At 44.7% G+C, this 26,706-nt stretch overlaps 1 protein-coding gene across 1 annotated transcript in view; it reads right to left on the bottom strand.

Moving 5' to 3' along the window:
* GRIK1 (glutamate ionotropic receptor kainate type subunit 1) overlaps nt 1-20,937 on the bottom strand; it is a 173,772-nt gene extending 152,835 nt beyond the window's left edge. The window contains exon 1 of the mRNA XM_075101183.1: nt 20,796-20,937. Coding sequence (XP_074957284.1) covers nt 20,796-20,937 — 142 coding nt within the window. The remainder of the gene's footprint in view (nt 1-20,795) is intronic.
* Between the last annotated feature and the right edge of the window lie 5,769 nt (nt 20,938-26,706).

The following is a 26,706-nucleotide window of genomic DNA, read 5'->3' as shown; positions in this document are numbered from 1 at the left end:
ACAGATTCCAGCTCCAAGGGGAAGCCCATTTGCTGTGATTTATACACTTACTGCAGTGGATAAACACTAATGCCATCATGATTGCCTGTTGTAAAGATCCTGTCATCTGTAGCAACCTGTCTTTTCCATTGGGGCCAACTGTTCTATCTGATGATAAGCAATAAAGCTCTGGAAGGTGACTGTAAAAGTAACAGACTGTCAGCAGCAGCAAGAGTTGTCGTTGTTTTGTCACTGCCAGCTATTTTCATTTTTAAGACTTACAAAGCCAGGAAACTTGCTGCCTTTCTTACAATTTGGTAATTTTTTTTCTTCTCCTGGCAGAAATACTGAACATCTTCGAGTCTCAGCTTAATACAAAGGTGTCCCTACTGAAAGAAAAATTAATAAATCCCTTATTCCCCATTAGCTGCAAATGCATTCTTATACTGTCTTGGCAGTTTTATAAGCACATTCACATGACTTGCTAGACATTTGAGTTCACATCGCAGTGTTCTTTCAAGTTTGGAGCACAATGCAATAGGCCAGTTAAGAGAAGTGTATTTGAGAATTTCATGACAGTTTTTGCAATAAATCCTGTATTCCATAATCTCTTAAGCATGTTGCACGCTGGAAAGTACTTCAGTTAAACTAGAAAATGTGCATAAACACAGTGCCACATACTTAAGATTATCATCAACCTGCCAATTTGCTCTTATCTCAGATTTTTTCATTCCATTTCCTTTTCTTTATCCTCCTTGTGTACCGTCGCTTGAGCTCATGATGACAGGAGATAGCAAGACTGCAGTAAAGAGCTATTGTAGCAGAGCTCCAATCATTGAATCTCATAAAAATGATCACCTTTGTAAGTCAAGGCTGCAGGCTTCAGAAGCAGCCTCCAGCTCCAATTTTTAGGGCTGTGAGGGCAGGGGAAAGGAGCACAGATTGAAAAATGGTGACAGGCAGGAATTTGGAGGACTATACCTACCTTAACAAGTCAGCAAAACTCTACAGCCTGAAGCAGTACTGTACTGTTTGAAGGACTGCCACTCCTGTTACCATATGTGGTCCATACATATAAGCTGTGTTCACCATCCGCATGTATCACTGTACAAATGTATCATCTGCTTTCCTAATGTCTCCATGTCCTTTCTGCATATGGCAGCAGTCTGAGTCACTGAGAAAACAACACACGTCCGAGCTCTTCTTCCACCACGTTAGGTAGTAGAGGACATCATCTCCCTTAGTTGCTCTCGGCTGCCTTTGCAAGGGTTTTTCTTCCTTCCTTCTAATTCTAACATAGATGTTTATGAAGCTACCTGTGAATATTCTGCATTGTAAAGGGTTTTTACAGTAAGATTAAATATTTGATTTTGTGCTTTAGTTAACATCCGCAACATAAGAGAGTGGCATAAATTTTGAGATGCCTGAAGGATGTAGATCACACTTTTCGAATAACAAACATGACTGTGCTTCTGAACTTCCTATGCCTCTTGATTTCTTGAAACATGTTTCTCTGTAATGAAGAGAAAGCTGAGCTACACAGATCGGCCTGATATTCCAGAAAGTGCTTTTGTAACTTTTCCCTTTGATGTCTGTCTACATCCTCATTGCACTGTCCCCCAGGCTCGAGGGGAAGCAAAGGTATTGCTGGCATAATGCTGCGTGGCTTGAATGGAACTAGCATAACATCTGAATCTGCTCTTGCCCCACAAGGAACACCATCTCCCCAGATTTAATCTTTTCCAAAAGCACAGGTTTCATGGCAAGAGCAGCAACACTTTGATTTCGATCTTACATTTTCAGAGTGTAGAATGGGGAAACCCGTATTTTGGCTATCTCAGATATAATCTAACTTGTGGGTAACAGATGCATTTGATTTCTTAAGCCAAAGAATTTAAGTCCCCTTTTTAGCAGGATTTTCTATGGAAATAAGGTTTGCAAAATCATGCTATCTGCTCACCTATCTCAGTCCTTTTAGCACGAATAATTGAACCACTAGCCACCTTTAGACAAGTTTGGCAAATGAGAGAGGCCTCAAAGTCATAAAATTCCTACAAATCTTGTGAGAACCAGTTTGAGAAATGTAGTAGATGGCTTCACCAAAGGAAAACCTCAAATTACCTGCAGGTGTGGTCTGCTGGCTATGTGTCTCTTGGAAACAACACTACTGCCTCTTGCTGCTTGTCATTTGGGGATAGGCAAGAGGACTTTGGAGAAAGGGGAGAACCACAGGTGCTGCTGCAGGGAGAAGGTCAAGCGGCAACAAGAAAGGCAGCTGAAGTTCCAGTAGCTGTATGATGGGGAGAAGTAGAAGACAAGTCTAACCTTCATTAGGTCAGCAAATAGTTTGTTCCTTGAGCCCTTCTATCTTCCCTTTCCCTTGCAATATAAGCATTAGTGTGTCTCAGAATAAATGCAGCATCATTATCCAGCAAAAGGGATCTAGCAGTAATGGGGGTTTTATTTAGGACACAGTACAAACAAACTGATCATCTGATCCTCAGATGATATAAGTCCTCTTTGGAGGTCAGGGAGCTCTTCAGGTTATATGAGACCTCACCCAAAATACTTGTCTGTATTTAGAGATCAGTAACATGGGAAAAAATTAAAATTAATAAAATTAAAATAAACTAAGTTGTAACACTGTGTTTTATGTGTTCACAGCTGTCTTTTCTTTCATTGAGTAACATACTCCAGAGTCCATCAAGTATGTAATGAAGAATGGCAGAATCATCCTAAAACACAGAATGCATTATTCGTACTAGCTAGGACAGATAGGATGACCTCAAAATATTCGGGCATAATCACAGGCCACGGAGACCCAGAGACCCCTGTACCATCCTAGGCGTGAATACAAAGGAGATTTTTAACTTTGTAGGATAGTATTCAAGGTCTCTTTATTTCATTTTGGCTCTCGTCAGGTGGAAATGTGCCAGGCTGCGTGTGGTTCTCCAGTCAAGAGCAGGTTTCACAAATGGTGGGGGCTGCCTGCTCTCCCGCTCATACAGGGAGCTCACTGCTGGTGACGGGGGTTGTGTGTCCTGTGGAGACTGACGTATTACCCCTTGGCTTACCTGCAAAGCTTACCAGTTTGGGTTCCTTCTCTCTCACTCTCATTTTTATAAGCAGTTTTGCCAGATTACATTTAAACATGACCCTTTTAATCAGGTTACTCAGTATAATACAAGCAAAATTATCATGAGATGGATGCTGTTATTGCATTACCTATTTTTATCTCCATTGATTCTCCTGTACCTTTCATGAATCACCCTATTGAAAATGTGACAGGTTTATGTCAGTCACAACAGGACTGTAACAATATTAGCTCTACCATGAATTCAGCGTGACACCAAAATTGTATCATACTTGACCTTATTTGATATATTTGTGTGCTGAATCAGAAGCTCCATGCTAAGCTGCACAAAGCACGGGAAGATTCTTTTCTAACAAGACATTCTTCTATATAAATAGAGGTTTGTGCTTTTAGTGTTTGCTCTGCTAGCTCCAACAATCTGATTGTATGTAAATAATAACGCTATTTCTAGAAACTGTGGCTAGAAGACATTCCAGATCTCTTATTCCAGCCTGTTTACAGCACCAGCAGCAGCTGGAATAACTTACACCTGACAGCATCTGTTCTTACTATAAACTAGTGAGTTTTGACATTCTTTCAATGCCTTCACTTTGGTGACAACAAGCAAGGCAGAGAGAAAAGCATAGAATCATAGAATATCTTGACTTTGAAGGGACCCATAAGGACCATCCAGTCCAACTCCCTGCTCCTCACAGGATTACCTAAATCTAACCATTTGACTAAGAGCATCATGCAGATGCTCCTTGAATTCTGCCAGGCTTCGTACCATGACCACTTCTCTGGGGAGCTTGTTCCAGTCACCGACCACCCTCTCAGTGAAGAACCTTTTCCTAATGTCCAACCTGAACTTCCCCTGACGCAGCTTGATTCCATTTCCTTGTGTCCTATCTGTGGATAGGCCTTGATAAAATCAGCAGCTGGAATAAAAGAAAGTAGAAGGAGGCCTTTTACCATTGATTTCCTCAAACTAATGGAACCCAGAACCTTCCTTTGCAGTTTGGATGAACCACAGTAAATTGCTCAACTGTTCCCTTCTGTCAGAATAATACACTTGCCAGAACCTCATCACTATAAACTGCCACAGCTTCATTGAATCTGGAAGAGGCAGAGCTAAAATAGCTTTGGGGTCATTTTTTTTTTCCAGGAAAGAGTGGTCTGTCACTTAAAACAAAGGACAGAGAATCAGAAGAGATTATTATGTACCCCATTTTCTCACAGATTTTCTGTAAGAACTCATAGATAAGAGCAAGGGCTTGGTTTTCAAAGATGCTTTGCAGTTAAATCTGATAAAGACAGGTAGTTTAAAGCTCATGTCAATCAAACTTCCTGGAGAAGCTGTATGTGCAGTCATTGGGCTTTACCTGTTGTCAGTGAAATTATTGCAAACTGACTGCCATGAAAGAAGGACTAAGCTTTGAATCTTTAAAAAGTCTGTGCCTGCTTCCTCCAGCCCCTGCCAAAAGTAGGAAGGGATTTTAAACATGATGTATGCTGAAGGATTGTCAGCACTACTTCACTTCATAGGAATCAGCATTTTAACTATAAGCCTTGTTTTCAAGGGGTTAAATAGAAGTATAGCTGACGGTCACCTCTTTGTATCCCACCTGTCTCCGTTTTAATTTAGAGGAGCGATGAAGGAAGAGAGTTGTGTGTATTAAAATTGTAAAATGTGCAACTAAATATGTTGAATATTTCTTTTAAAATGCTTCTTTGACTCTTGTTAATTCTCCAGTATGGATTAATTCAGCTGTGATAACAAGATACAAAACTTGACAATTTGGCTTGAGCAGTAACTACATTTCATTCAGATTTTTCCTGTGGATTTAGAATTATGGATCAAATAATCAATGAAGAGACTTTACTATCAATGTGCATTCATATTACTTCATTATAAAATACCACAAATCATTGCATCATTCTAAGAATTGTAATAAAATGTGGTCTTGGTATTGCAAAGAGCTGAGCCGCAAATGCAAGAGCCAGGAATTCTAGCATTAATTAAAGCTTCCCAGCAAAGTTTGCTCTGAATCTTCTAAAATAACTTAGTTATTTAAATTATTTAAAAATCCCGTTTCTTAGTGTGCAAATGAATAGTCAGCTGGGATCACCAAGCAGCTCAGTCTCACACCTAAGAAACTCCAGCCCTTATAACAGCAGTTAAAAGTAATTGGAGAGAAGTAGCTTCACACTATCCTTACTAGAAGTTGCTAAAAATGAGCAATTCCAATATAAATGCCACGGAAATAATACTTCTCAATTTTTCCACATCATAGTTGTGGTGAGTTGACCTTGGCTGGCTGCCAGATGCCCACCCAGACGCCCTCTCACTCCTCCTCTGACAGGAGGGAGAAAACTAAGATTAAAAAGCTCGTGGGTCAAGGTAAAGATGGGGAGATCGCTTAACAATTACTATCATGGGCAAAACATTCAACTTGGGAAAAAATTAATTTAATTTATTGCCAATGGAAATAGATTCAGATAGTAAAAAACAAAGACAAATTAAAACACCACCTTTCCTCTTTACCCCAGGCTCAAGTCCACCCCTTCATTCCCAACACCTCTTCCTCCTTCCCCCTGCATGGTACAGGGGTGATGGGGAATGGGGGGCTGCAGCCATTCCATAGCAGCTCCTCTCTGCCACTCCTTCCACCTCACACTTTTGCCCTTCTCCAGCATGGGTGTTCTCCTTGGGCTGCAGTCTTCTAGGATAAACCTGATCCTGCACAGGCTCTCTGTGGGCCACGCTTCCTTCAGGGCACATCCACCTGCTCCAGCCTGGGGTCCTCCGCAGCTGCAGTGTGGATATCTGCTCCACTGTGGTCTCTCCAGGGGCTGCAGGAGATCCCTGCTCAGGTGCCTGGAGTTCCTCCTCCCCTCCTTGTTTCCCTTCAGTGCACACAGGGCCGTTTCTCACATTTTTCCCCTCATTCCCACTCACAGCCGGGCAGTGTTTTGTGTTTCTTTCTGGGAGCAGTTTCAGTAAGTCGTAAGAGTTATTTTGAAAGCTTTTGTTTTCTTGCACATGGTACTTGAAAACAATATGTAAGCCAGAAAACAGATCAAGACTGGTTCTGATGAAGTTTCTCACAGGAAAGAGGGAAAGTGCTAAGGATAAGTACAGTTGCCCAGAAATAAGATTCACCTGTTTACTGACAAGGCATAATAACAATTTAGCACTCACAGAAATACTCAGGACAAAGATTCATACAACAGCGTCCTGAAATTACCTTTGTGAGAAGGAAGAAGGGGTGGTATCTTATCACCCTTTTGCTTACAGATGTATAGAGGTAAATTAGTAAACAAGTCATCTTAAAACAGTAGTTGTCGTATTAATTATTCTGTATTTATATAGAACAATTATCTTTTCCCTCATCACCCTTTCTCATTATCTTGCTGTGCAAAGTATTTCAGTACATTATGAATGACTGGCCTAAATTTTGCCTATATAAAATAGGCTATGAAACACCCTGATTAACACAGAAGTAATCTGCTTACACACCGAAATATTCCCATTTAAAGCAAAGACCAAAGGGCATAAAGCACATAGCCATCTAATTAGTAGAAAACATTTTCTTTCTCTTTTGTGCAAACCCCAGTGCTCCTGAAAAGGTTGAGACATATGCTGCATGCCCTGAGCGTCTCTGCTGATGGAGAACTTGACAGGGTGGACATGGCCTTGACCCACTCATCCAGAAAAACGCTGCCTGCAGCAGTCCTGGGTGTGTTTGCCGTCACTGCTTTCTCTTCAATGGAAAGGAGATGCTGTTGCTCCTTCATGTGCTGCTCCCAAAAGAAGAGGAGTGCAGTTGCCATGGAGGGAGGAAACAAGATGTCATGATACTGTGTCTCCCCCTCCACTCCCCTCCATGAAGGTGATGAGGATGACACAGAGAAGAGGCCATGGGGAACCTTGATGCTGGTGCTCTTCCCACATTGGTTAACATCCTCTAACCCTGTGAAATGTCTGCACTAGACAGTCACATTGCAATTTTGAGTAAGCAGCATTTGGGGCAGCTGCAGTGTCTGGCTTTTGTGTGCATGTGTGCATAGGTGGGAGAGAATTCATAGGAGGAAATGTGACTACATTCATCCTTAGACGCAGAGGCAACAGAAATGTTTGCAACACTTGATCCTATTGGTGCTATGTTGCTTTAAATGAGGCACCCACTCAGTTTCCTCTCAGGGCCTGTGTGAGCACAGAAGGAAACAAACACAGATGAGACATCCCCACACTGGAAGAACTAAGAGAAGAGGGCTGGAAGCCAGTTCAGCGTGATAAAGGCATGCGTCTGAGTAAAACAGCAGTGCATAAGTATTCGACTTGGATGCTGCAGGCAACTGATTTTTTAAAACACCTCTGTGTATCACACATACATTGGGCATCTACAGAAGGTCTATGTGGATGAGAAGATAACGTTTCTTGCCGCTTCTCCTTCACAATAGTTCTGATTTCAAGATGACAGCATAAGCATTACAGATTCTCAGACCACTTGCTGTTCAGGGCACATCTCACACTCACTCCATCTGCAGATGCTTTTTAATGTCAGTACATGGATCAATGACAGGACATGGTCCCCAGGGAACAGCCTGGCACCCTAATGTAAAAAAGAAAGGCTTGGGCAGCAAAGTATGCAGTGAGCCACGCTGATGCAGGACAGAATCTTTATTTCAAAGAGAAAAATCTGCATTCTACAGAAAACAGTGTTCCAAAATTTAATCTTCATTCAGTTCAATGGAGCAGCTTTATAATTTACAGCACCAGATAAAGCTAGAAGATGTAATGTGAAATATCTGAAGCAGTTCTTCCCCTGTGTTAAAATGCACCTTGGGCAACAGAGCCTTAACTCCTCTTAACATATGCTTCTAGCAGATAAGTAAACAATTTGGACATGAAATGAAAATTTTCAAGATAGTTACAGTTGGAAAAGCATCAGCTCATATTAGATTTCAGCTACAGTGCTCCACAGATAAGTTTTTGGGGTGGTTTGGCATAGTTGAAAGGAAGCATCTTCGGAAGAATAAAAAGCTTTTTGTGTACAAGTTGTTGGATCAGAGATAGCAAGAAGAAAGACATCATTTTTACATCGAAATTCTGAAAGAAGCTTTGGTGGCAGGATCGAATCGCACACCAGAGCACGTGGCCAGAGTGAGCTGAGCATCTCCATGCTTAGAGAGAGGGGAAGCAGAAACAGAGCGGGTAAGGCTGGGAAGTTTAAAGGCTCCTGTGCAGAGACGCAATCCACTCAATGCATTGAGTTGCAACGACATTCGGCTTCCTTACAGCTGTGGACTCCTTCGGCTTTGTGGACAAAATCTTTAGTCATGTGCACGTTGAACTTTGCATTCCGTGGCATCCGCTCAGCTCCGCGGGGCTTTGTGTGCGGCAGCGAGTGGCGGGTGAGCGCTGGAGTCATCCCAACACCACCACTGTGGCGGCTTAGCGGTAGATCACAGACCAGCAAATCACCCCCAGTGAAGCTCAGCACAGTCAAGAGCCAAGCAGCCTCTTCTCAAAGCGCCCCCCACGTGCTGGCTTATATGCACTGCATACTAAGCCTCCCCCTGCAGCAAGGCCCCCCTTTGCCCAGATCCCTGCCACTGGGCTTAGGGACCATGTGCTATGGACAAAAGTGCCGTATGTCCCCAGAGGAACCTTTCCCACACCATTTCCAAATGGAGAAGCAGGGAACCTTGTACTTCTGCTTTCTGCACTACTTGGCCATTAGCAAACAAATGGAAACTCACTGAAGAAAGAACAAATGCCCATCTTCAATGGGCTCATTTAAGCAGATGGAGCTCCAGTGAAGGAAACGGCATGTCGCTGTAAAGATCACAGTATTTCGCTGTGCAACACGTCAGAAGAACGGCCTCTGTTGGCTTGTCCTAGCAAGCCTGTTTCAGACAAGCCAGAATGCCCTGCCACAGCTATCAGCACTGCCGCAGGCTACCATCCTGTCGCTGTACCTCGAGTTTCCATGGTCCTTCACCAGACAACAGACCTGAAACTCGGGCCATCCAGATCAGAACTTCAAGGTTGGCAAGGCTCATGCTGGATGATGACTTAGGTGCTAAAAGTGCTTCACCTCAGCAAAGGCAAAAGAGCTTTCCCACAAAGAAGCTCCACCTCATCTTTTGTGAGAGTGGTCAGTAAGACCTTGCAGCAGCTGTCAACAAAAAAGGACACCAGACGTCGTCCACTATACAGCCTTGTCTTTAGGTGCTTATGACTGTCAAATGTTAGCTACCTAAAGTGGCATTTCCCCTATCCTGCAGCAGTCTCATTCTGAATACAGGAGATTTTAGCTGTTCCCAATAACAAATGCATTTTTTTCCCCAAACTACAAAGATCCTGATTATCCTTTCACCGAGAACGTTTTCACCAAGAATACCTTCATGCAAGGACTTAAAATTTGATGGCATGGTGCTGTGAATGCAGTCAGTGACAACTTTTTGCCAGTGGCCAGATAAGTACCTACCGTACCTGTTTGCATGATGCACATGTTGTCCAGAGCTGCAGAAACAAGCCTGTCCCTTGCCTGGTTCAGTGCCTGCAGCAGTGTGAGCCAGGAGCCTGCGCAGCCCCTTTGCTGTGCTGCCAGCCAGCTTCCCATCACCAAACACCTCCGGAAAAGCACCAGCAGAAGGTCTCTCATCTCCCTCTAGGGCCTGGTCCACAGGGAGAACAGCCACATCTGCTGGCGATGGGTGGCACAGGCCTCCGTCCCACACTGCGCGGCTCCCGTACCAGTAGGGATCCTAACTGTGCCCATAGGGCGAGAGGGGATGTTCCTGGCTTTTCTGATTGTTTCTTACACAGCGATAGAGAACTATATCAAAAGCTTTTTACATAAACATGGAAGATGGAAAAAGTGAAACCCCAGATGATGGGGAATACTGAACTAACATTGACCGAGCAACTTCAAAATCCCACCTTTTGTTACCTAACTACAGACATTATTCTTCAGGATTTCTGCCTCATTTACTGCACTCTTTTACAATGGTCTTCTGCATTTAATTTTTTTAAGTATGGATTAATAAATTGGTAATATAGGATTCTATTAACAAAGCAATTTTGTTTAGCACAAGCACTGTTTATCATACAAAATACATTTGAACAATCATAAGGGAAAATAGTACAGCCATGACTCCATGTCCTTCTGGCACCCTGGTCAAGATATTTACTCATTCACCTCCCATTCCAACAGACTATCAAAGATCATCTGTTTGATTTTTTACCGTAATTTCCTATGCTCTTTCTGAACCCTAAGATGAATGAAAGCATTCAAAAACAAAACATGAAAATATTTTAATCAAAAGTTGTCATTTAAATTGCCTCTAAATTGCAGGGAAGAATTCTTAAGAGGCATATTATAGTTTCTTTAGTAATTCTCCAGTGGCTTAATACTATATTATTTTACGTGGACAGCTTACTTGCTATCCACATGAGATTGCTGAAGTTATTCATCATGCATTTTGACTCATTGGCCAACCTGACATTGACTGACAGTCTCTAGAAAAATATAGTACAGCTAAAAAACCTGACCTAACTTTTAAACAGCTTTCTCTGTGATACTGACATAATCAAATAGAGTTTTACATATGTCACGCTGTTGCTGCAGCAACCTGGTCTCCTCTCCTCTGACTACTGATAAGGAGCCTCTAAGCTTGATACGGGCTCAGATGTCTTGAGATTAATCTCTTGGGACCATTCCAGAGAAATCAGGATTAATCTGCAGTTCCTTGAAAATGAAGTAACTATTTTTCACATTCAAAGTAAACTACTTTTCACATTCCATCAGGCCTGAGCTTCCAATTCATAACCTTTGTAGAAATGATTGGCTTGACACAGGGCCCCCAGGACATTTAGGAGAAAGCCGTTTGCAGAGCGGGAAGGAGATTAAAATGGTTTTGGCTTCTTTTCTATTTTTCTTGAATATAAGCAGAGAAAAGGTTATTTTTGTGAAGGCGAAAGTTGTATTTTGGTTTTTTGTTTTCCCTCTGGACGTTTACATCTCAGTGCATCTAATTTTCAGCTCTCCCTATCTTCACCATGGAAGAGACCGAGACAGTGAAAGCAAAGGGTTGTAAGCACTGAAATGTGTAGTTCCTGAAGCCAGGGCTAATTCCTAGCTAGCGTGGCTGCAGAATTTTATAAGGACACCTGAATATTTGATAATGACTTCAACAGTTTTGATGGTACAGTCTACATCACTGCCCATAGCCCAAATGCTCTGAAAGCCTCTTTCCAACTGCTTAGACCCTTTCTTGGGGGAGAAGAGAGAAACACGGTGCTGGAACAAACATGACGCAAGAGAACGAGTAAGGCCAGTTCGCACAGGTTGTTGTATTTGCCTCGGACTTAGAGCCTAGTAAAGCATTTAACCACCCTGGCCAATGCACATAATATCCTTCCACAAAAGGCATAAATACAAAATGTTTCTGTATTCAAAAGATATATAATTACAGAGGGCATGTGTGCCATAATGGGGAAAAAAAATTTAAATTCTTCTGTACCTAAAGGTGTCCATCCCTTGTTAAGACTTACCACACCTGATCTTCAGCAGAACACCACTCTGCTGAGCAGATGCGAAGCCAGAGGCTGGAGAGGGCATGGCACATCAAGCTGAAAAGAAGCGCAGAAGAAATCTGAGCAGTGAAAAGGCACTTCCAAGGGCCAGGGATGTTGGTAGCCTCTGATGGGCTTCTGCCTAAGGTCAGACACAGCACCTAATATTTGGTCACTACCCAGACAGGGAGAGGAAGGCATGTGCTCTGCTTCTTCAGAAAATCTTCCAGTGTCAAGGAAACCTTCATCGTTGTCTGCTTTGCACTGCACATCCAGGGCTGAGCTCCAAGCATACGCAAACCATTTGGGCCACAGAATATCTACCTATAAATTGTTTAGTTAAACACACTTGCTGCTCTGCAGCAGCAACACTTAGCACTTCATACTACTAATTTCCAAAGGCAGTATGTAAATCTTCACCTAATATGCAATCTATAAGGAAATGTGAAAGTTGTGATGCAGTGGGCTGAGGTCTGGGGTGATGGCACTCCAGAGACCTGGAGTCACTCCCAGCTTTGCCACAAGTTTTCCAGCAAATCACTTCAGTTATCCGGCCTTGGCTTCCCCAATCATAAAACAAAACTAATTGTATGTGCTTTGTGAAGTACTCTGAGCTCTACTGCTTCAGAAGATCTCAGCGTTGTAATTCATTACAATTCTTGTTGAAATACGACGCAGTTGATACTACACATGACAAAGCAGTAAGGAAGCAACTTCAGTACACCCTTTCATCACATGGTAGACCCCAAAAGCACCGATTTCCATAGGTGTGCCTCTTAATTATATGATCCAAGAATATAAGGTACATACAGCTTTTCTTCTCAGTATTGTCTTGCAGAATCATGCTAAACCCAATTTATATAATCCAGCTTCCCCTAAAGATAGCACAATTCACAGTAGTTGTTCATTGTTTAATTGTTCTACTGCATTACAATGTACAGTAGCAGTGTTACTATAGCTAGGCAGCTATAGAGAGGCAAGGCTCTTTATGAGAAGTAGCATCCTTTGATTTACCTGTTTAGAGAAATAGCTGTAAGCCCAGATGCAGGGGCTGCTCTTGCTATTCACTGCAGAAAACCAGAGAGTTAGAAACCTTCTGTGTGCACTCTCATGGACCATGAAGGGCAAAGCGCTCAGGTAGGAGAAGACACTTAGCATTAAACACGTAAGCAGCTAAAGTACTCCTTGGGATATGTTGGGGTGACATACAGACTGCCATTAACTGCAGAAACAGCAGTGGCAGATTAGGCAAGCCTAATTACTCACCTGGGGATCTAGCTTGCATGCTGAGGGCATTAATGACACATCTCTCTGTGGGAGGGGAAGGGGAGGTGATCTTTAGTAGAAGTAAGTGGCAGCAAGTGCCATATAAACATCCTGGCAGGACTCTGCTCCGTTGCTCATCCCAGGGGAAGGGGAGAATAAACTCATATATTAAAATATTTTTTTTTCTTCTTTTCTTATAGCTTTCTAATGTTGTTCTTTTAAAATAGCATTTTTTTCCCAGACCTTTGATCCACAGCATACACTTTTGTCTTTTCCTGGTTATTCTGTCCAAAACATTTAGAACTGAAAAGCCTGTATTACTTACAGTGTAGTGAATGACTCTTACTACACTTTAGCATGCTTGATGGTTTTTTAAAAAAAAAAAGTGTTGAATTTTTGTTGGTTTTGATTTGTTGGGTTTTTTTTTTCTCTGCAGGAGAGCATGAAAAATCACAGTGATTTTAAGGTCTCAGTGGTGTACCACTGAAATCAGAGAGGGCTGTCTTCCTTCTCCACCTGAGAGCCAAAGCAAAGCCTCAGCATCTATGATATTGCTTCCAGCAGAAGCGTTGCTTGGACATAACGGCTGTGGGAAGTTTTGCTGCTCTTTCATATGTAGGTAGAACAATGAGTTTCACACACTTGCTCACTCAAAACAAGTCCTGCTCCATATTTCTGGAGGTACTTCTGCACTCTGACTGTCACTTCCACCTACTCTCAGCATTGCACCAGGACCTCCATGCCATTTAGCAATATGGAAGGATGGCTGCTCCTGAACCCCAGCCAGAATCAGTGTGCTGCAAACATAATTTTCCTTGAAATAGACCAAGTTTGCATGTGCAGATCCGATAGCAGAATGTGGGAACAATTTCAATGTTAACAGAATTTATAATGCTCCTCTTTTCAACTTGTGGTGGTGTAGTCTGAAAGCCCACAGGAAAAAACAACTAGAAGGTGTAATTGTAAAGAGCCTGATGGACCCAAGAAAAGAAGCTCAAAACTGAGCCACTGAGACCACTTCTAACTCTTCGTCCATGCTGCTGGCCCATATAACTGATTCACACTTCCCAGTGTTTTTACCACCCTAATTTAGTGTCTTGGTACAGGTGAAGCTGTAAAGATAATGTAAGGAACCTTCTGCACTGTCAGAGGAATCCAAACAAACAAACAAAAAAAGATACTTTAGCAGCCCTATCAGATACTTACTCCTCTAGCTGAAATGAAAAAGATGTCTGTTTGGAATAATGAACCAGTTTTAATTTTGAATTTCAATTTTGCTCAGTGAAAGCAAATTCATCATTTGAAAGCTAATCATTGTCTAGATAATACTGCATCACCTTCAGAAGGAAGAGAGAAAAAAAGAGAGGGAAGGGTAATAACATTCCCACTGCAAAGCTTTCCCAAAATCATAAACACATTACTGCATCTAAAATCTAAAGTCAACCAAAAACTAGGACATACTAGGCTTGCGGGTTACAGATCCAAAGCTGTGGAGTAAAACTAATCAGTTCTTCGATAGGATTTTTTTTTTTTTTACTGCAGTACAATCTATAGCCTAGTTGGTCAAATCAAGTCTCTCTGAGAAAAGAAGATTAGAGGCAGTTGTTTAAAATATTGGGGGGGGGTAGCAGGATTTAAACTTTATTACTGGCAGGATATACAAAACAGACTGTAATGAAAAAACAGTACTGAGATTGTACTTGCAGTCTGAATAGAAAATGTTAAGCAAAGACAAGGCCATATGGAGGAGCTTATAGTTACAGCAAGAACTGATGCTGAGGCAAATGTCCTCTAAATAAGTAAAATTAGGTGTTATGGGAAAGTTGCAGGAATTTTAAAAAGAATTATTACACCTCAACACTACAAATAGGCTATTAAGCAAGAAAAGAAATTCAAAGAAATTTAATTTTACTTTATTTATAAGAATTGTTCCACCTGCAATGGTCACTGTACTGTGCATGAATTGTTAATTGAAAAAGCACTAGGTAAAGTATCAACCATTTTGCATAAACAAAATATTTGATGAAAAATTCTTATCCTTTGGAAAAAATTCATCAGTTTCCTTTTGAAGATTTCATCCTGCATTTTACCGAAGTCTGAATTGTCTGAACCAATGCACAAGTTACATAAGTGCATTTGAAGCCTTGGTGAACCACAGCAGGATGTCCTATTTATCTCCCCACCTGGAGCTCACTGCAGCATTATGGACCTATTTTGCACAGGGGCACATCAGGATATGCCTTGCATAAGTTAGGAGAAAATAATAAAACACTACAGCACAGATATCAATGCCCTGGCTTGCTTTCCATCTCATGTTCCTGTAACCTACTTGACTTTTGACCAAGATAGCTACAAGAAATTTGCCGTAGTTAACCACATATCTCCCAAGATGTGAAATGCAGGACTAACATATCTTCATCACGTATTTTGTAAATGTTTTTATCTCCATCAGTACGGTCTAAACGGCCCTAGCTCTGGTCCAAGCTAGGCTAATCCAGCCTTGCTTCCTTAGTTTTCATTTCTGGTCTCAGGACCTTTTCATTGTTGTTCTCCATCAACCTTTACTGACAAGTGGTCCAGGACAGAAGCAACTCAAGCTCAGAGTTTTTTTTAATATCGCCCTGAGTGGATGGCTACCTGCTCCATAATCATCAAGCCACAGGATTATAGACTATTTGAAGACTATCTGAAGACTATCATGCGCCTTTGCAGCTCATCTATTTCACGCTAAAGCAGATATTTAGGACGTAGGTATACTCTGACAACAGAGACACAAACCACCAGTTTTCTGGAAGGTTTTCTCTATAGTTCCTCCAAATCCTGAGCAGCACTTTACACCACCCCAGCAATAAAGACATTCTGGCCACAGCACAGCCACCCAGCAACCACCTTTACAGAGGCATCAAGAGCTGACCGTGTAACGGGTCACCGTAATGCTGGTGAGCTTCATGCACTCGATCACCACCATTGCTTGGCCTCAGGACTGAGCTCCAGAAATGCTCTGTAGAGTGCACTGGCGTAAAACAAGAGCTAAAGATGCACAGGACCTGATTTACCTGATTTTGTTGGATCCTAGCCATCATTAGGAAGGATGGTAAGTAGGTAGGTCAGTCAGGGGAATTACAAAAGTTTCATCATTCTCCATATATTAAGTATGTCCAGGCAGCTCTTCAGGCAATTTAAACCAGCATAGCTCCCTTGAGTTCAATAAAAGGATGCCCATTTACATCAGCTGAGCACTGGCTTCACGACTTTTTAATATTCCCCAACGGAGCAACCCAGTCTGTCAGACACCTTCCACGGAATAAAAGCCTGGAAATACAATGGTATGGAACCCAAAGTAATCCACCCCTCTGCATCATCGAGCCCAAATGGCAGAACACAAAGAAATCGCCAATGAAATTTTTATTTTAATAATTTAGGGTGAAACCATGCAAATCATTACGCAGTCAGGTGTTTTCCCTCAGCTCACTATACACATTGAGGCCGCTTGGCTCCACTGACCTTTGAGTGCTCTGCTAATGTGCTGGCAATATATTTTTCATCTGCCTTTTATAGGGTATTTTTAACTTGATTAACCGTTTAAAACATGCAAGCCAAACACTGCACTGTCTCACACTTGTACAGTACTGTCAAATCCAATGAGAGGGGAGATGCATAGAAACTGATGTTTGGAAGTTTTGGTAGCAGTCCTTTAGAAATATTTGGAGCAGAAGACTTTTCTGTTCGGTATAGAATGAGGAAATTTAAGCAAATTGTATTACAGCAAAATGATAAACCACTGAGCATTCAGGATCTGGTGAACAACATGTAATTAATGTCTCATCATCTACTGATAGAAAATGCAGTCCCACTTCTCACAATACTATGGACTAGAATAACTTGTAGAAACCTAGTAAGAAATACTTTTGAATACATTATTTATGATGCTTAAATGTGATAGAGACTTTCCAAATACAGTTTTTTGCCATGTGACACTGATGAAGCTCAAATGTGTATCAATATCATTCCCTTCACAAACAAAATGTCAAAAAGGGTTGGCAAAATGTAGCAAAATTTGCAGTGAAATTAATGAGCTTTTTGTCTTTATCATTCTCATAGTGTGGGAATGGTAATATCATGCAGGGGAAAAACTCACGGCTCTAGACCTGCTTCGGGGCGTGTAGACATATATTTTGAGATCTATATTGAAAATTTCAACTTATTAGAAAATAATATTTTGCAGGTTAGATTGACTCATGTGGGTCTGTTTTAAATCTATATTGCTCAATTGGAGAGAAATATTAGGGGGCTGATCTTGCATCTTTGAAAACACAGTTCACTAAACCATTGGGAATTTTGCTTAAGTATGGAATAAATCAGTGCAGAGTATGAACACATATTTAAATATTCCATTTAACCACAGAAAACACAAATTACTGAAAATTACTTCTGGTATGAACTGAAGGGTATCTATTTCGTCACCTAAAGCAATTTCTATGAAACCTAAAGATTTCTCATTTGCTCATTTTCAGGTGTTGTTAATTTTAGAGATTAATTCCAAGATTCAGCCAAGTATAACTTCCTACAGGTATTTGCTGAAAACTGCCATTCTCTTTTTAATTAACTCCAGTGATATGTTAATAACTTGGGTAGTCTCTCAACTCTTGGTTAGTTCTAATCCAGAGCACAGCTTGAATGACTATCATTTATAAATTTTCATGTAATGTCACTGAAGTATATTCTTAAAGCCTAGTTAGAAGCTGTAACGGCCTTAAGGATGTACAGTAAGAAATGAGGAAGCTTTGCATCCAGTATTAACAAATAAATTTTGTTGCTGCTGAGATTTCGGTGCTTTGGAAGCTGTTTCTGCAACTTAGTGCCTGCTTGTCCTAATTTATATTCTTCCTTCTGTTATTTGAGTTCATTTATTTTATACAAGTGGTACAAGTAGGAGAGATAAGAGAGTTAGGTTGACTCAGCGTAAAAACTAGAAATTCCTCGGTACTAAATCAAAAATATTAGGGTCATGAACTCTGCATATACCTTTATGTAAAATAGTCTAGTGGGTTATGTGTAGATAAAGATGGTATTTCCTTGGACAGCTCTATTAGTTACCAAGGGAAAAGCTTTTTAACATGAACCTGCAAGAAACACTCAGTGAGATACTAAAATTTAAGTATTGTATTACCGGAGACTGAAAACGGTCTCTTATCTCAAAATCCATTATTTTTATCCTAAAGAGGTAGTTTTACTGGTCATATTGCCACTCCTCATTTTCCTGTTTAGAGGTCTAGAAAAGGAATCATTAGCTGGATGCTGAGAAATAGCTAGAATTTCTATCGCTCACATGTCCTTTCTCAACTAATTAAATACCAGCAAGAGAATCCATTCATTTGTATTGTAAGCCAGAAAAGCTAAGAAAAAAAAAAAAATTTAAAAATCCAAAAGCTCCCTAACAGTGGAAAATGCAATTAAACTACCAGTGTATTAATTCAAGACGCAAACTGCTGCACCATTGTACAGCAGTGCTTTCCTTTCCTTAATTAACTAAAACATGAAGGAGAAAATCTGATGGCTTAATAGCATTTTCTTCACTGTCAGAAATGCTTTGGGATTATTTTATTATGCTATCACAAAGAGTGCTGGAGGAGTTATTGCCATTACTTCTGTTTGTCACCTCTAAGAGTGACAGACTTCACGGAGGAACTTGCTGCTGTTAACGGATGTGAAGGATTAGTATTTTATAATATCATTACTCTATAGGCAGGATAACTGTAGTAATAAGAACACATGTAATATTTTATGCATTCACAACCATGTAACACACGAGGAGCATTTATTCTCTGGCAGCATCTTTTTGGCTGTATATTTGGTTGCTGTGACTGAAAGCTGAGCAGTTTGTCATACTTATTGTTGTTTATATTGTGGTGGAAGTAACGGAGTCTAACCAGTGTTCGTGTACCATCGTTGCATGCACTGAAGGAGTGAATCCGAACTAGAGAGACACGCAGATCTTGCAGCAGAGAGTCGACAAACCACGCAGAGTGATTTTTGGGAAAAGCAACGTGGGCACTTGCCTGGGAGCCTTGCTAGACCAAACAGAAACAGCAAAGCAAGTTTTGCAACGGGGAGGTTGACAGAGGGAGCAGTGCACACCCTAAATCTCCGCCTGGGTCCCTGCAATGCTGATGCCAGCTGTGAAGGCAAGGTTTCATCCTGCACAGAGCTAAGCATTTAGACTTACGTTCAAGCAAATATCCCTTTAACCTCTGGTATGCTCCTTTTTCCTTCAGAGGCTACTCCCATTAAAGCTAAGCAAGTTAAGGCTGCCTGGCAGCAGTGATGATGCTCGTGTTTTCCCAAAGCGTCCTGCTGTACTATGTGGCTAAGTTATCTGAACAGGTTTTACTTTCTTCCACAAGTTTCATTGGCCCTGAATTTACCAGCCTGTGAAAGCACAAAGCTTTATGTTTCATGTGCTCTGTGCATGTGCACAGACATTCCCCTCGGCTCCAGACAGGGCATCATTACACTGTAGTGGTGAGCAGAGAAACAGCAAACTTCACCTGCATCCCGTGAGAAAAAGGAAGTGAGCTACACTGAATATGGACAGTTACATACTCATTATAGGTTTTCAGCACGTCCAGCTTTAATTCCCTTCCCACCCCCCGCCCTTGCCTTTGCTCCGCACTTTTGAGGGACTGCGTCCCTTAGTTTATTTAAATGTTGCAGTCACCGGGTCCCTTGTTTTGTACGCATGTGAGGAGCCTTCCACTTGATGTTTAAAGGAGCAGTGATGTGAGGAAAGCCGAGTGGGGTTAACGCTTGCCAGGTCAAAAAGCATCAATCTTTTACTTCGCATGGGAACATGCCTTTAGGAATGCATCTCCCCGGGTGGCAGAAACAGCTTCTTTTCTCTTTTTTTGCATCATGTTCAGTGTTCGTCAAGCAAAAGAGGGATAGGCAGAGAAGCGGAAGTGTGGCAGATCCTGCCTACATCTTCTCCACAGTTTTTCCTAACCCCTAACTCTTTCGATACTTTGTATTCACTGTCTCACTTGACTGCCACAAGAAACCCACTGTAGGGAGAGAGGCTTCCTGTGAACCGAGCTCCGTTTCCATGGTGCGGAGTTCTCCACTTTATGAAAATAAAATCCTGCTTTCTGGGGCCACACGTACGTTCAGCACTCCCGGAGCTCCCCACACCCCGGCGTTAGGGGCCGAGGGCAGAGGAGGGCAAACACGTCCCCCATCCTAAAAGGTTACCCTTTGCAGGCGACAGCTCCCCGCTCTCCGGTCCGACCGGGGAAAACCTCAGCACTTTTCGGCACGGATTTTAAGGTCCCTAAACCATTCCTGCGCACCCCCCACCCCACCCCACCGCACCGTGGCGGCGGAAAGCGGTGTTTGGCTGGGTTCGGGCGCACTTTACACCCGCTGCCGCGGAGCGCTTCAGCGGTGGCACCGTCCGTGCCCGCGGCCAGCCCCGAGCGGCTCCCGGGGCGCTCGTCCCGGCCCCGGCCCCGCTCCCCTCCGCCGGCATCCCCGCGCCCAACTTCCCCGCGTCCCGCCGCCGCGCACCGGGGCAAACTTTCGGAAGCGGCGCCCGCAGAGCCCGGCAGCGCAGCAAACGGGGCGGGCTGCGCCCCGCTCCCCGGGCAAACGCCCCACCGAGGAAAGCCACGGGCTGGGAGCAGCCCCGCAGCCGGCGCCGCCCGCAGCCCCAGCCCCGGTGCGGCGCGGCGCGGCGGCTCCCCGCGAGCTGTACCGCACCCCGCGGGAGGTACGCGGGTGCCGCTGCCCCGGCAGCGGCATGCCCCCGGGGCGGGAGGGAGAGGAAAAGCCCCCCTCGTCGCCGCCGGCGGTGCCCGCGGAGCGGGACGCGCAGGGTCCGCGGGCGGCACTCACCGATCCGCAGCACTTGCTGGCCGCTCCGGGGCAGGCCGGCCGAGGCGCAGAGCAGCACGAAGAAGAGCCCCCCGCCGCCGCCGCTGCCGCCGCCGGCCGGGACCGGGCGGCGGGGCCACCGCGGGCCGAAGGCGCTCGCCATCCTCCGCGCCTGCCTCAGTTCATGCCGGGCTCCGCGGGTGCGGGGCGCGGGCGGCTACCCCCGGCGGGGCCGGCTGCGCGCCGCCGCTGCGCGCCGCCCGCCCATGGCGCGGGGGCTCCGCGCCCGCCGCCCGCGCTCCCGCCGCTGCCGCGCTGCCCTGCGCCGCCGCCCGCGGCTCCCGCTGCCCTCGACCCCGCCGCCGCCGCCGCCGCCGGGAGGGGACGGGAGGGAGGGAGGCAGGGAGGGAGGGAGGGAGGGAGGGAGAGGGCGGCTCCTCCCGCGGGGCGGCCCCGGGCGGGGCGAGGCTGCTCCGGGGCACCACGCACACGGGGACACACGCAGACACACACGCGCACCCGCGCGCACCCGCACACAAAACTGTCCTGCTGCTCCCCGGCAGGGCCAGGGGCAGGGACAGACGTAGGGGCAAGGGCAGGGAGAGGGACAGGGGCAGGGACAGAGATGCCAGCCCACTTGCCCCGCGTTGTGCCGTGTGCTGCTCCGGCCCCCGCGGGTCTCTCCCCGCAAGGTTGCGGGCCTCTTCCTGGCCTGGTGGAAGCTTTTCCCCCCCTCGTGCCTGTCAGCCCCACAGTTCCTGCTGTCTTCCCTCCCAGTTTTATGGGAATTTGAAATACAGACAAGGGACGAAGCTGGGGTACGAGGCCCCCCCGTGCGCACAGCTCCCTTCTGGGGGGGGGGGCGGGCAGGGGGATAAGGCAGGCGATGGTGCGCAACACCTGGAGGCTGAGGGACACCCGTGGGGACAAGGTGGAGGGAAGGCAGCACTTTCTGCGGTGTGTTTGCTACCCTGGACCTCTGCAGCCAAGTGAGGGACAGGAGACATGTCCCCACAGTGCATCTCCCCAGACGTGGCAGGAGCCTCAGCAAGGGGATTGCAGGGCTGCTCACACGGGATCAGGAGTTCACAAAGTTCACCTGATGAAAACCCAAGGCCAGTTTTGAACTGGTGGGCACAGGGACCGTAAGGTTCCCCATCCTTGAGCTGGCCAGTTGAGAGCTTTTCCCTCATGACTTGACGGTCTCAATTATTTTTTAAAGAGTCTCAGTTTTAAAGGTTCAGTGAAACTCAGAATGCTTCACTGTAAAGTCAACATATGGGTCCTGAGCTGATCTGAAAAAAAGGAAAAAAGCATAATAGAAGGATGACTCCCACCTAGCAACAGAACTAAAATTGCATAGCTGAGATCCAAAATGGAAATATTTTAAATTTGTTTATTTTGTATTCCTCCCCGGTCTGTCTAACTATTGTTCCAGAAATTAACTCCTCGGAGCAGTCGCGGCACACGCTGAAGTGCAATGGAAATGCAAGCACCTACATTAAATCTCCCAGTCAGCCTCAAATGTTTCCTGAAAAGCCTGCCTCTGCTGTTTACAGAGCAATTTAGGCTATTCAGGAGTTCTCACTACCGAGATTCCCATGCAGGATACTAGTTAGTGCCCCACTTTACATTTCTTACAGCACATTTTACGTGCGTCTTGGAGAATTTTTGCCAGTGGTGTTAATTTTTTGTTTGTTTACCTAAGAGACATCCTTTCCTTAGGAACAGAGCTAAATCTACTGGCAGGCACAAGCTCCCTGCCAGCCCCCAGGGTGACGCAGCTATATTTCCCGTTAGCTTTCATGCCTCGTCTCCTGCTGCCCTGCCACGGTGCCAGCACGCAGCTCGGCCCGTGCCTCCTCTGGGGCCACCACCGCTGCGCAGCTCCGTGTGTCGGCTGTGGATGTCAGCATCCCTGCTTCGGCCCGGCACCTGCTTTCACAGCTCTGCGTGACCAGCCGCCTCCATCTCTTGCTCCTGCGGGACGTGCCCTGACATAGGGCGAGACAGGCTCAGCCTGCGCCCTCGCCTGTCTCACGCACGTCACGCTGGCTAAAGGTGACAATTACATTAAATCACTCACGTGGTTAATCACTACAGCGTACGCTCTTGTGTAGGAGGCAGAAATGGAATCCATCAGGCCACCTGGACTGGACTAAATGGCTTGGTAACTTTGGCACAATTTTATAACCTGTCATTGCCTTTCAAATTGCTATACTTGAGAGAAGGCGTGCATCTCCCAGCCTGGGAAAATCTCTAGCCACTGAGCCATGGCTAATAACAGCTACCCTTCAGGCACACATTCACCCACTCACTGTACAAGGCCATGCGGTAGCGGTACCTCTGACTGGAGTGGCACGTTTTATTTTCACAGTCACGCTGGCATGGCAAATAACAGTGATACAACAGCAAGTACCGGCTTCCAAAGGGAAGTCATGTTAGTTCCACTTGACTGAGAAATGGTGCTGTTCTGAAGGAAAAAAAGGAAAATATTTTGTCAGGAAAATACACCTACTGATGTTTCAGAACCACTCATGCTTAATATAAATGGGTTCCTGCAAAAGTCAGAGACACCTCAGCGTTGATTTCAGTAAGGTAAGAAGTTGACCAGAACTATATGCTTTTGAAAATACCACTGATTTTAATCTTCTGCTTCTTTGAAGCTCTTAAGAACATGGACTGAACAGAATGGGAAAAATAAGAGCTTAGCAATGACTGTGAGAAGGTGGCAGAGATCTGCAGACACCTGCTACCAGTAGTAGAAACCTGAAGAGCACAAGCTCTGCTAACCCGTTTTGGCAGGAGTGGCTCATAGGAAACCTGAAAGAGGTACCAGCTTGTGCTTCAGGGTGTAGCTAAGTGTTACCTAGGTTGTATTCTACAGCTGCCTACATAAAGAGCAATGGCTTTTAAAAAACTGCAAAGAGTTATGGAAATATTCAAATTGGCTCTAATGCTGCAAAGCCTGGCCAAACTTTCAAATGAAAAATAGTCCATTTGCTATTGTAGAAGATCATTTTTTGCCTGTTTTTTCTGGTTTTATTTGTGTGTATGACCCCTGTGACCTGTACTGGTTGGAGCAGACGTGAAGTGGAAAGTTGTGTTTTCACAGTTCTTCAGAGGAAAACTGGGGGACAAGGAGAGGGTCTTTAAATGGCTCACTTTGAGATGTAAAACATTTCCTCTTCTCAAAAAGGTTCTGAAAAAAATGCTTTAGAATTAAAAAGGGACCATTTTGAAGCACAAAAGGATGGAGAAAGTTTTAAACTGACTGAAATCTCCCTGCAGGTATCTTCCAGGTTTCTAATTTTACAGTAAGCTCTAATCCATATGGCTCTTTTGTTGCTTGCAACATAGTAAATCACCTAGTAAGCTCTATCCCACAAAATCATGGCATGCTTTACAGGGAGAGTTGTTTTATTTTTGGCTGATATATTAAAATAAGAAGTCTCAACAGAGTTCAACTTGCTGGCCTCCAGTTATTGATATTCTCGAATCTTTAATCTCCTTTTGGACTTCGTTCAGAAAGAGTAGGGAAAAAGCCCAGGTCTCCTGCCAGTCTTTTTTTCTCCCAGTTAAGCAGTTTTGAATGCCCAGAGCCTTACCATGTGAACTGTTGTTCAGCTCATTCTGGCTGCTACGTTTGCTTACTCATTCATTGCATTGCCAATATTTAGCTGCATTTATTAGTAAGAAGTGTTGAAATACCTTGGGAATGAAAGGTAGCGTGTGTAATCAAAGTCTGTTCTTATCACATTAACATTACAAATAGTAACACAGAGTCCTTTGCACAGGAATCTGGGGTCTTTATTCTTGTTTCACAATATCAAATTCCAGTTAGATATAACGTGTAATTATTATGCAATTTGCAGTCTAAGTAAGACTATTAGGCTAATAGCTAAAACCTTGTCTGATTTCAGGGCCTCAGGACTGACTCTGGGCATGTAAACCGTCTCCCTCACATTCTGCATCCATTTCAGAATTCTGGTTTTGACTTTGGATGTGGTCAAAATATCAGAAGGTCAAGGGTATCCAAACACGTAGGAAGATCTGGGAGCTTCCAGAAAATCTGGAATTTTTCTCCATTTCTCAGTCAAGTTCTGAGAAATTTTATTTGTCTTGTGTTGTCCTCAGGGCTTTAACCAGACCTTATCCAGTCTAAGCTACTTTCCTACTGAGTTGAGACCACAGGCTGCAGTTAGCATTTATTTGGGAAGACTGTGTTTTCCACATTTGTCTCCTGATAGCCTTCTACCATCACGCAGTACAAGATTCAGCAATAGATTGTAGGCTATCGCAGTAGTAAAAGCTCCAAATGGAAACATAATAAACCAGACTTTCCCAGGTCTTTCATAACCTACATGCAACACCTGATAACACAGAAATTGACAGCATCATCTGAAAATCACCACCCCAAATCAGCATCCTGCCTTTCCAGCAATAGCTGGGGTCTTCAAAAAAAATCTTTGAATGTACCTTTGAAAAAATCTACAAGAAATGGAAGAGTAAAAGCAGAGACAAAAGCTTCCCTTTCTTGTCCTTCTCTCTTTCCACTTGCTCAAACGTTTTCTCTCAAGATCATTTGCAAAATAATTATCACTCCAAAGGAGATAGGAACTGAAAACCCAAATGATTTGTCAAATTCTTCATCTCCTGAGCCCTGCCATCCATTGCATCTCCTTTGGTTGCAGGCTGGGGTTTGGCTGCTCCATCAGCATTCAGACCTTGTTTCACGCAGCACCAAGCTGCCATAGTCACAGTGAACCTGTCTCACATGCCCGAAAAATTCTGCCACTGCCAGAGGCAGGGTCTGTTCATCAGATTAACCTTTTAAAGATGGTGCAGTATCTCAGATACCCGCTCTTGACCACTCTCGCCCTCTCAGACCAAACAAACGCCCAGGTATCTCCCACCCTCCAGTCCTGTCATTTATCTGTCCGCTGAACTCTTTAATGCTTTCTGCTGTTACTCACTCACCTCCTGGCTGTTAACTTGCCCCATTCACCTACCTGCAAAATTAATTTCTGGGTCTCCACATGTCTTGACTCTGGTCCTGACACCACGTCACTGTGCTGGAGAAGGATATCCTGTGCAGGGGTGAGGCAAGGCGAGGAGAGGCGAGGCGAGGCGAGGAGAGGCGAGGCGAGGAGAGGAAGAGGAGAGGAGAGGAGAGGAGAGGAGAGGAAGAGGAGAGGAGAGGAAGAGGAGAGGAGAGGAGAGGAGAGGAGAGGAGAGGAGAGGAGAGGAGAGGAGAGGAGAGGAGAGGAGAGGAGAGGAGAGCAGAGGAGAGGAGAGGAGAGGAGAGGAGAGGAGAGGAGAGGAGAGGAGAGGAGAGGAGAGGAGAGGAGAGGAGAGGAGAGGAGAGGAGAGGAGAGGAGAGGAGAGGCGAGGAGAGGCGAGGAGAGGCGAGGAGAGGCGAGGAGAGGAGAGGAGAGGAGAGGCGAGGAGAGGAGAGGCGAGGAGAGGCGAGGAGAGGCGAGGCGAGGCGAGGAGAGGCGAGGAGACGAGAGCAAGAGGAGAGGAGAGGAGAGGAGAGGAGAGGAGAGGAGAGGAGAGGAGAGGAGAGGAGAGGAGAGGAGAGGAGAGGAGAGGAGAGGAGAGGAGAGGAGAGGAGAGGAAGAGGAGAGGAGAGGAGAGGAGAGGAGAAGAGAGGAGAGGAGAGGCGAGGAGAGGCGAGGCGAGGCGAGGAGAGGAGAGCCGAGGCGAGGCGAGGAGAGCGAGCCGAGGCGAGGAGAGGAGGAGAGGCGAGGAGAGGAGAGGAGAGGCGAGGAGAGGCGAGGCGAGGCGAGGCGAGGCGAGGTGAGGCAAGGAGAGGCGAGGAGAGGCGAGGAGAGGAGAGGCGAGGAGAGGAGAGGAGAGGAGAGGAGAGGAGAGGAGAGGAGAGGAGAGGAGAGGAGAGGAGAGGAGAGGAGAGGAAGAGGAGAGGAGA

The sequence above is a fragment of the Phalacrocorax aristotelis genome, chromosome 1 (assembly GCF_949628215.1).
Source record: "Phalacrocorax aristotelis chromosome 1, bGulAri2.1, whole genome shotgun sequence".
In the NCBI taxonomy this organism is placed as follows: domain Eukaryota; kingdom Metazoa; phylum Chordata; class Aves; order Suliformes; family Phalacrocoracidae; genus Phalacrocorax; species Phalacrocorax aristotelis.
The sequence above is the reverse complement of the archived record's forward strand: the minus strand, read 5'-3'. Positions and strand labels throughout refer to the sequence as shown.